The following is a 10,593-nucleotide window of genomic DNA, read 5'->3' as shown; positions in this document are numbered from 1 at the left end:
GGTTAATAATGTGTTTTCATTAAATATGGCATTGTTTTCATGCATATATATTGTGTGGCTAAATATTGCCTAGATTGATTTATAAAAAGCATATTGCCCTAGATTTTTGCAAAACTTTATTTGTGTGTATTTTGTTTATTTAATATGCAACATGCAGAACTAAACCGCTTATTTTATATACAGTCTTTCAGACTGCAGAATCACTGAAGAAGGTTATAAAGCTCTGGCTTCAGCTCTGAGATCAAACCCTTCACACCTGATAGAGCTGGATCTCAGAGGAAATGATCCTGGACCATCAGGAGTGAAGGAGCTCACTGATTTACTGAAGAGTAGAAGCTGTAAATTCAGGTAATTTACAAACTTAAAAAAGCACTTGGAACAAAATGTGTTGATGTTCTTCCAAAATGTAACCTCAGTATCAATCAACCTTTACTTTTTCAATACTCTTTAAATGAAACATAACATGCAATAAGCATGATCAGAATCCAAAGAAACGTGTATTTATATACAGTACTGTATGCTAAAAACATTGTATTAACACATTTTCAGATCTGTTTACCATTAACCACACTTGTTATACAGTAATTTAATCCATTAACAATATGTTCCATAAAGCTTGTGTGTACAGATCAAGAGTGTGTGCCTGTGTGCGTGCATGCGTGCATGCGTGCGTGTAGTTGTAGATGTAGATGTGTGGAGTTCTAGAAGACATAATCTAACACAGATATTTACTTTTTGTGTGTCTGCATTTGTATGTTGCACTTGTCTGAATGGTTGTTAAAGAATGTTAAGGGTAAATGTTTAAAAGGCTGTTACAAAAACATTCGTCAGCCTTTTAAATTAATAGTTTGAGGTTTTAATGTAAAGTCTAAAATGAATGTTAAAATTGGTTTACCGTGGACAAAGACATGCATCTCACATACCTGTATAATCATAACCAAACATAAATCATACATAGGGAAAATGCTCTGTTTTATTTTTTTAGCTTAGTCTTTAATGAATATTAGTGATGCAAAAGGCATATCATTGTAAAATGACCAAATGCACAATTCTCTTCTGCTTCTGGTAGGTTTCTGAAGTGTTCTGCACAGGAAGCGTGTGACTATCTTACTAAAGTTGTGGGTGAAAGTCCCTTATTACTGACAGAACTGGATCTGAGTGAAGATAAATTAGGAGATCTGGATGGAGAGAAACTCTCTGCTCTTCTGATGGACTCTCATAGCAAAGTGGAGAAAATCAAGTGAGTAAAAATTTATTTATACATAACACTGATTATTTATTGTTAAAAGACTATCAGTCATGTATAAACATATATGACGATCTATTGGTCTGATGTACTGAATATACGCTGATTAATAAATACTGCTGTTTTTATGTTTAGACTGAATAATTGTGAAAAGATGACAGAAAAAAGCTGTTCAGTTCTAGCTACTGTTCTCTCCTCCAAAACCATCCTGAAAGAGATGAACCTGAACAACAGTCGTCTGCTGGACTCAGGAGTCAGAGAGATCTGTGAGGGACTGAAGAATCCTGTGTGTAAACTGGAAATACTCAAGTCAGTACATTTCAATAGCAGATACACTGATTGCAACAGCAATCACAGGAATACTATTTATTGTATGTGTTCAGCTTTAAAAGAACATTCAGAGAGTGGCTAATTCACCTAATTGGAAATAGCGATAGCTGATATGACAACAGCAATTATTTCTAGTTGAAGTTTACATTTAATTATACACAAGCTCTTTTGAATCACATCCGAGTTTTACTGATGTCACAGTTAGGTTAGCAATCAAACTCTGGTTTGCACTAGGCAGTCTAAGTATGAAAATATAACATTAAAGGTGTGGTGGGTACATTTTAATTTACAACAGCTCATTCCACTGCTCACTGATACCTTTTATAGACCACAAAAATTTCTTGTGAGACAGTAGAGAGTAGTCACTCGAACAAAGGAAGTTTTCTGACAAATGTAAACTGAGAAATTAATTCTGTCATTGTCTGATTTCATCTGCGTGGATCATGTTTAGCTTTTTTGCCACTACATATCAATTAATTCTCTTTAGAGTAATAGTACACTAAAGCAGGCTGTCAGGGTACTGTCGTTGTCATGGTTTAGATTTGTTGATAACATGGTTTAGATTTGTTGGCTGGCATGCAGTTGCAAAGCTACTTAAAAGTCAGTAAAGTGTCATTTTGCAGGGCCAAAGTGTTGGCAAAGTGTTGGCAAATACTAAGCACATAGTCTACTTAGGGTCTATTGATAATGAGAGTTGGTATAGTTGCACACCTAACAACACGCAACATGACAAGATTCCAGAAACAAGCAATTTGTCTTCCTGCACCAGATGCAACACGACAGAAATAATCAAATAAAACCATCCAAATGAAATGGTATGGTTTATAATTCAATTAATACTCATTAAACCTCTTTAACATTATTAAAATTACATGCCGAGTGACTGATATTGGTTGATTTGCACAGTCAAAGTTCTAATTTAGGTTTGCTAGTTATTTTATTTTCAAGATCTGACATAAACTAAATCTAATAGTTTATTAGTAAATTATTAAGGACTTATTAGTTTATTAATAAAATTCAAAGAGTTAAACTCATATCAGTCTGTGTGTAACGAATCTACATAATATATATGTCAAGTGTTTCTTTTAATTTTAACGATTATTGCCTACAGCTAATAATAACCCAAAATTCAGTATCTCAGACAATTAGATAATCACTTAAGACCAACACAGAAATTATGGACTTCTGAATGTTTGAACATGTACAGCACACAACTTGGCCAAAGCTCTTCTGTGTTGTTGGGTTTTGTGTCTCACATCTACCTCTTAACAACACCACATATAATCTCTGAGTTTTAGGCCAGACCCAAAATAAATACAGGCATATCATGATGCTTAAACCAGGTGTTAGTACTTTTGGCAGTTGATGGCAGGTGCCAAGTTCTGCTGGACAATCAACTCAGCATCTCCATTAAGCTGAATGTGAACTTTTCAAAGAAATTCTAATTTATTGAGATGCACCTGTTAATAGCAATAGATGTCAGTAGTTTCCAGCCATGTTTACAAAGGCCCCTCAACACTGCACATTTTGTATGTGTCCTTAATCATGTTTGTGTTTGTACAGAAGAAAAAACTAATCTGAACTCTGATGTTCATTTTAATATGAGTATTTATGATTTTCAGTCTTTCAGACTGCAGAATCACAGAAGAAGGTTATAAAGCTCTGGCTTCAGCTCTGAGATCAAAACCCTTCACACCTGACAGAGCTGGATCTCAGAGGAAATGATCCTGGACAATCAGGAGTGAAGGAGCTTACTGATTTACTGCAGGATCCACACTGTACACTGAAGAAACTGAGGTGAGGGACTTGTGTCACTTTAAGTACACTAGTTTTGAAAGATAAATAACATTTAAAAATGAAAGCTTTTTAAGTTACTAAAATAAATCTTCATATGTCATGTAATGCCAGTGTACTTCTTCTCTTTTTCAGGTGCTTTAGTGCTGCTGCAGAGAAAGTCTGTAAATTTGTAACTGGAATTGTGGGTAAAAACCCGTTACTCCTGAAAGAACTGAATCTGAGTGATCGTAAACTAGGAGTCACACGAGTGAATCAACTCTCTACTCTACTGCAGGATAAACACTGTCAGATCAACACACTCATGTGAGTATTGTTGTTTATTATTTTATTTGTTTGTTGGTTTATTTATTCTGTTGTTGTTTTATTTATTTACATTTAAAGTAAAGCTTCACTAAATACATGAGGTAATATGATTCTCAATGATCGTTTGACAGTTTGGTTTTCTCACTAACATTTAAGACAAATTAAAAATTTTATTTTATCATTTCACAGATAACATTCTGCACATTTGATGACATTTAAATACTTTTTTCAACGTTTCAAATCAAATAAATGAAAATTGATAATATTAAAAAACAGTATATTTACAAAGGCTTTACCTGGGTTTTTTTTAAACATATATCAGCATTTTCACATTTTCCAGCAAAAGCTGAGATCTCAGCTAATGCATAAGAGGCTCACATCGCAAATGCACACTTTTAGTTTCTTACAGAAATCAAGATATAAAACCAGTAATATAGAGTAGGTCAATGAATATTTGTATCAAGTAATTGTCAATTTAAATTCTTCCTCTCCTGTTCAATATTTTAGTCTACGTAAATGTGGTCTAATAGAGAAAAGCTGTTCAGCTCTGTCTACAGTCCTGAGATCAGACAGCAGTCTGAAAGAGCTTGACATGAGCAACAATATTCTGCAGGATTCAGGAGTGAAGAAACTCCAGAGCGGATTAGAAAATACAAACTGCACTCTGGAGAAACTCAGGTGAGTGTAGTGAACCACTGTTTGATTTTTTTTTCTTAATTCAAAAATTCTATAAACCACATTTTGTTTATTATTAAAATTTCCCTTTAGTCTTTCAGACTGCAGAATCACTGAAGAAGGTTATAAAGCTCTGGCTTCAGCTCTGAGATCAAACCCTTCACACCTGATAGAGCTGGATCTCAGAGGAAATGATCCTGGGCAATCAGGAGTGAAGGAGCTCACTGATTTACTGCAGGATCCACACTGTACACTGGAGACACTGAGGTGAGACATGAGGAAATACAAAATGAATGACATGTAGACTATTGTAAATATTCCTACCTAATATCAATTCAGTTATACAATTTTTTTTGCATCTTAGTGTACTGTGGTGTTTGTAACAGATCATTACAATGAAATAATAAGGTTTTATGTGTATTCTGAGCAGTTTCAAGATGTTAAGCTCTAAAGATTTGCATACCATATGACTATATATATCAGTCACTTTTTAAAGTAAAATTGTTAACTGTAACTAGAGCGTGTCTAATCAACTTTTTTGAGGCAATGAACAACAAATTCTGAATTATTCTTCAAACTTGCAGGTTTTTGAGTCCTGCTGCAGATGAAGCCTTTCAGTTTGTGACTGGAGTTGTGGGTAAAAACCCGTTACTCCTGAAAGAGCTGAATCTGAGTGATCGTGAACTAGGAGACACACGAGTGAATCAACTCTCTGCTCTACTGCAGGATAAACACTGTAAACTCAACACACTCATGTGAGTATTGCACAGTTTATCATGAGGGAGGACATTGTTTTTTCAAGTGGTCAGTAAATATTTGTTCCAAATTAACATGTTAAATTTGCAGGAGTAATTGCAATCTACATGTGCCAACAGATATAGTATAATGTAACATCACTTAAATTTATGTATTTTCATAACATTTTCAGTGCATGGCAGAATCATGTAATCCTGTTACTGAGTTTTCGTTTTTTTAAGCCCACCAAAAAAGCAAGTGTTCATTTACTCACCCTCAAGCTACCCAAATTGTAGGCGCCTTTGTTCTAGATGGGTTTTTACAGAAACTGTGGTTTTTGGTGATTGTACATCACCAGCTACAATTACTTTAAAGCACCAGAATTTTCCGAAACCTTAGTTGATAATCAGCGATACAGTTTGAGTTATTGTCTTTTCTCTTTCTGTCTTCAGTCTGTGTAGATGCAGTATTACAGAGGAACAGTGTGTGATCCTGACTTCAGCTCTGAAATCAAACCCATCACACCTGAGAGAACTGAACCTCAGTGGGAATGAACTAGGAGAATCTGGGTTTCAAAGCCTTTGCTCTCTACTGATGAACCAACAATGCAAGCTGAAGAAACTAATGTTAGTATTATTATACTGTACAGTGGTTACTGTGAGATTGAACTTCCAAGAATTATGTATTCCTTATGTATTCCTTATATATTGTGTCAAATGACCACTAAAAGGCCATCCATCATTTCAATGAGGGTGGTCTTCCTTCACCCCACTGACCCTTTGCTTTTTACTAGTTTGTTAATAATAATTATTAATGTTTAAAATCATTGGACAATGGGTTAAACATTTCTGTACTTGTATAGCTGCACAATACATGTTATCTGGCCACAACACACTGTATGCTCTATTTTCACTTTCAGTTTGGCTGATCACACTCACATTTACGGTCTGAGAATCTTCTTGCTGTGACAGCCCTACTCTGGCGAAAAATACATTGAAAAAATAGAAAATATAATTACTGTAGCTCTTTAAAAAACTGCTCCAATGGATCTAAACAATTGTCATCACTGTTTGTCTTCAGTCTGTGTGTTTGCAGTATTAAAGAGAAACAGTGTGGCTTCCTGACTTCAGCTCTGAAATCACACACATCACACCTGAAAGTACTGGACCTCAGTGGGAATGAACTCAGGCATGCAAAAGTGAAGCTGTTTTTTACTCTGCTGCAAGATTCACGCTGTAAACTGGAGCGACTGAGGTGAAAAACATTTACAGCTAAGAAAATATTCCCTTGGAAGCGGATGAAACAAAATTAAAATCTTAAATCTCCCAATACAGGTTAAGACACTGTAATATACAACCCAAAGATTGTGCTGAACTGGCTTCAGCTCTGAAATTAAACCCATCACACCTGAGAGAACTGAACCTCAGTGGGAATAAACTAGGAGACTCTGGAGTGAAAAACCTCAGAGATTTACTGATGGAGACACAATTCAAGCTGGAGAAACTACGGTTAGTATCATTATATACTGTACAACAGTAAGATGAAAGCTTATGTTATCTGATTGACTGATGGTTCATACTGTATGTATGTCAGTAGAAAACAATAACTACTGAAGCAATTAAAACTTTGTGGTTGTAAATGTGTTTTATATGCTGACGGTTGCCAAAATCACTGCTGAAAAAAGGGTCAGATTTTAAAGATTAGTTTGCTTTCAGAATAAAAATGTCCTTATAATTTACCTGCCCATTATCATCCAAAATGTTTTGTTTTTTTCTTTCTTCAGTGAACAGTAAATAGTTTTTTTGAGGAAAACATGCTGGACTTTTCTTCATAGAGAGGCTTTCTATGGTGCTTAGTGATCTGAACTTTCAAACTGCTTTTGTTTCAGTGCAGTTTCAAAAAGTTATAAATTATCATATTATTGGGTCATACCAAGAGAATGTATTTATCATCAAATAAATAAATACATAAATATATTTGGAAATTCAAACCACTGAGCACATAGAAGTCCACTATATGGCGCACAATCCTACTTGTGTTTCTCAAAAAATGTTAAAATGTTAACAGGTTTAAAGTACTGTAACATCATTTGTTGGACTATTATGTTAGAGTACGGTTTAACATGACCATTGATACATTTTAGAAAATTTACTTTTAAACAAAAGTTGTTTTTGTTGGCGGTTCAATCCGCTGTGGCGACCCCTGATATATAAGGGACTAAGCCAAAGGAAAAAATGAATGAATGTTTTTGTAGTTAACCTAGTTAATGTTATCAAAATATGATTCATGTTCAAATTATATAAATTTTCTTAAATTAGCTACATGAATCATATGTTCATTCTATATTTCAACTGTATTCCCAAATCTTAGTTGTTATTCTTTCTTGGTCATGTTGGTGTATTAGTAACTGTGTCTCATTCACTCAATGATGTATTACACTCAAAGGAATTTCACATTAAATCTGATTGAGTCTTTTCTCTTTCTGTCTTCAGTCTGTATAATTGCAGTATTAAAGAGAAACAATGTGTGATCCTGACTTCAGCTCTGAAATCAAACCCATCACACCTGAGAGAACTGAACCTCAGTGGGAATGAACTAGGAGACTCTGGAGCTGATGAACTTGGCTATCTGCTGACCAGTGTGAATTGCAAGCTGGAGAAACTACAGTTAGTAGCATTATACTGTAGACATACTGTTTGGTTGAATTTTACTGTTGAGTTGGGTTACATTTATAGAACTGAATTTAAAAAGATTTTTTTTTAAATTTACAAAAGTGAAAACGGAAAAACCTGCATAAAATGTGTACCTATAGATTATTCTGAAAGAATTATGGTTTCTACAACACTGATGCTTGTGAAGACTAAATGGGTTTAATAATTCATGTTTTTGGAGATTAAATTATAAAGTTAGCAACAGACGATTGCCTCAAATATTTGTTAAATAGAACATGTGTATGGCATTCACAAATTACAAATTAATCCATACATGAATTTACCATAAATCTGTTGTCACTGTTTTTTCTTTGTTTGTCTTCAGTCTGTGTGATTGCAGTATTACAGAAAAACAGTTGTGCTTCCTGATCACAGCTATGTGTATGAACCCATCACACCTGAGAGAACTGGACCTCAGTAAGAATCTAATAAAAAACAGAGGAGTGGACATGCTGTGTGATGTGCTGAATAACCCACGCTGTAAACTAAAGAGGTTAAGGTGAGGAAGACACAAGAAAATGCTTAAAATAATTTAAACTTTGCATTTTAACTTTAAACCTTTTACTTACCATCTCACAAAGGACTTTACAATATATTTGTGGGAAATAATTCCTGCTAGTGATGGGCTTTATTTTATCAAACTCTCACCAGGTACTAAACACAGGTCAAATTTGCAGAGTAATTATGCAGGTTTTATTTTTTATTTAATTTTATTTCAGTGAACAGGAACCTTCATAACATGAGTATGAGCTTTAACAAAAATGGCAGAGACCCTAGAGCAAACAAAAGCAGAATAACTGCATGACACAATTTTTCCAAACTATATGCACAAAATAGTATTTCATTATCTTTTCCACAACCAGAGGAAGTGTCTCTCGACAAGTTTGTTTATTAAATAAGAAGCTGTTTTCTGCATCAGTTAGGGTTAAGTAACTTTTTACCAACTGAAACATAATCATCCATTGAGTAATTATCCAAGAGGATGCTCTTATCTATATGCTTCTGCTCTTCAATATGACTGACTGATGATGCATTATAAAAACGCCTATTGTGGACTTCTGTGGTGCTTAGGGGTATAAGCTTCCCAACTGCAGCTTCAAAGTGCATTACAGAACTGTCTTACACTACCCAGCAGGCAAACAACATCATAAGATGTTAATATTCGGTTAGATTTAGGTTGTGATGTCGAGTGACCAAAATTCATTGTAAATTATTTTGACGTCCAATAACGATGTCAAATGACGTTGATATTTGGTTGTTTTTAGCTTGCATTGGTCAGACAAGCTCTTGTGGTTAAAAAGTATAAATGTTTTCCTTCTTTATTAATATTTCTTCTTTATTACTTTATACATTTGACACTTTATACATGTGTCAAAAACAGAAAGTAGCACAGTCGTCTTTGTTTAGGGGGTTTCATGAGCTACTGTCAGAGAAATTTCTTTTTCATTCAGGCTGTGTCCTTCATCTGTGGTGTTTGATCTGGGAGTGACACAAGCAATGGTCTCTGTTTATCTACAGCAGGCCATCATAGCTTGCTAAAGCTCTAGGATTTCTCTGCCAACAGAAATCTATAAGATGAAATACCTCATCACATTTTGGCTATACATTTACATATACAAAGAAAATACAAATTTGCCTGCACCCCCAGGGTCAATATGGATATCTATTTTTTCTGTGTCTGTCTCTTTCTAGACTAAATGACTGTGGCATTACAGATGTTACATGTTTAACTCAATCTTTGGCCGAGAACAAATCATTGAAGTTCTTAAAAGAGCTTGAGCTGAGTAAAAATAAAATGGGAGACTCCGAAAAGCAACTCAATGACCTGCTGCGAGACTCAAACTGTAAACTAAGGTGAGTAAATATCTGTTCAACATCTATCTCGTTGAGTAGAACTGAAAGGGGGTCATTACAAGACAATTAGATAAAACAAAACAATTACTTTTCATCAAATTAAAGACGATAAGTTTTGTGAATGAAGATTTTATAAATATAGTATGTACAATAATATCTTGTTCCGGGTGCTCCGTTTCCTTCCATAAGTCCAAAGACGTACACTATAGGTGAATTGGGTAAGCTAAAATTGTCCGTAGTGTATGTGTGTGAATGAAAGCAATGAGAGTGTATGGGTGTTTGCCAGTAATGGGTTGCAGCTGGAAGGGCATCCGCTGTGTAAAACATATGCTGGATAAGTTGGCGGTTCATTCCGCTATGGTGACCCGAGATTAATAAAGGGACTAAGCCGAAAAGAAAAATGAATGAATATTTTCTTGTCTTGGTATTGTGAGCTCAGTGTTGTGTATCATCACACCCCTGCTTTTTTGCTCATTAAAATAACAGTGATTATTCTCAGCTTGTCCAACTACACACTTGTCTGTTGAATTTTTCATTGCAGGCTTGAGGAGGAAGAAGGTTATGTTAGAGCTGGTGTAAACCGGGTTACTGCATTTTTTACACCATGGGCAAAAGCTCAGAAACCTGTGGATTTCACAGAAGATGAAAGTTCATCATCAGATGAGGACGCCTCTGAAGGTTCTCAATATAGCTCTGTTGTAAATCTGTGTGTGTGTGTGTGTGCATGTGTGGCTGGTTTAAGTTATTGTTAAACAGCAAATAATACATAGTCAAAATATATTACTATTAGAGATGTCTAATGTATACATATGGAATATGTGTTGTATATTGTATATTTATTGTTGGTTTGTATTCATGCAAGGGTATTTTTATTATTTTTTTACAGGTGAGACTGATGAGCTCTCAAATGAGGTGGATTAGCAGGAAGTGCAGTAGAACAAC

At 34.8% G+C, this 10,593-nt stretch overlaps 2 protein-coding genes across 2 annotated transcripts in view; both read left to right on the top strand.

The window, feature by feature from the left end:
* The window catches only part of LOC130216663 (NACHT, LRR and PYD domains-containing protein 3-like), a 9,999-nt gene extending 3,945 nt beyond the window's left edge, over positions 1-6,054 (top strand). The window contains exons 3-8 of the mRNA XM_056448548.1: positions 1,382-1,555; positions 4,184-4,354; positions 4,445-4,618; positions 4,936-5,106; positions 5,539-5,712; positions 6,006-6,054. Of these exons, the coding sequence (XP_056304523.1) occupies positions 1,382-1,555; positions 4,184-4,354; positions 4,445-4,618; positions 4,936-5,106; positions 5,539-5,712; positions 6,006-6,054 (913 nt within the window). The remainder of the gene's footprint in view (positions 1-1,381; positions 1,556-4,183; positions 4,355-4,444; positions 4,619-4,935; positions 5,107-5,538; positions 5,713-6,005) is intronic.
* Positions 6,055-8,128: 2,074 nt separating this feature from the next.
* On the top strand, positions 8,129-10,593 carry LOC130216420 (NACHT, LRR and PYD domains-containing protein 12-like). The gene is made up of 4 exons (XM_056448319.1): positions 8,129-8,296; positions 9,490-9,651; positions 10,193-10,329; positions 10,538-10,593. The coding sequence occupies exons 1-4, from the start codon at positions 8,175-8,177 to the stop codon at positions 10,570-10,572; spliced, it is 456 nt and encodes a 151-aa protein (XP_056304294.1). The 5' UTR covers positions 8,129-8,174; the 3' UTR covers positions 10,573-10,593.

This window comes from Danio aesculapii, chromosome 22, assembly GCF_903798145.1.
Source record: "Danio aesculapii chromosome 22, fDanAes4.1, whole genome shotgun sequence".
Classification (NCBI taxonomy): domain Eukaryota; kingdom Metazoa; phylum Chordata; class Actinopteri; order Cypriniformes; family Danionidae; genus Danio; species Danio aesculapii.
The sequence above is the reverse complement of the archived record's forward strand: the minus strand, read 5'-3'. Positions and strand labels throughout refer to the sequence as shown.

Bases quoted from the DNA above. Each gene is read 5' to 3' on its own strand.
- LOC130216420 (XM_056448319.1), top strand. From the start codon at position 8,175: ATGTGTATGAACCCATCACACCTGAGAGAACTGGACCTCAGTAAGAAT. The intron at 8,297-9,489 runs GTGAGGAAGACA...GTCTCTTTCTAG, and splicing joins TGTAAACTAAAGAGGTTAAG to ACTAAATGACTGTGGCATTA. The intron at 10,330-10,537 runs GTTCTCAATATA...ATTTTTTTACAG, and splicing joins AGATGAGGACGCCTCTGAAG to GTGAGACTGATGAGCTCTCA.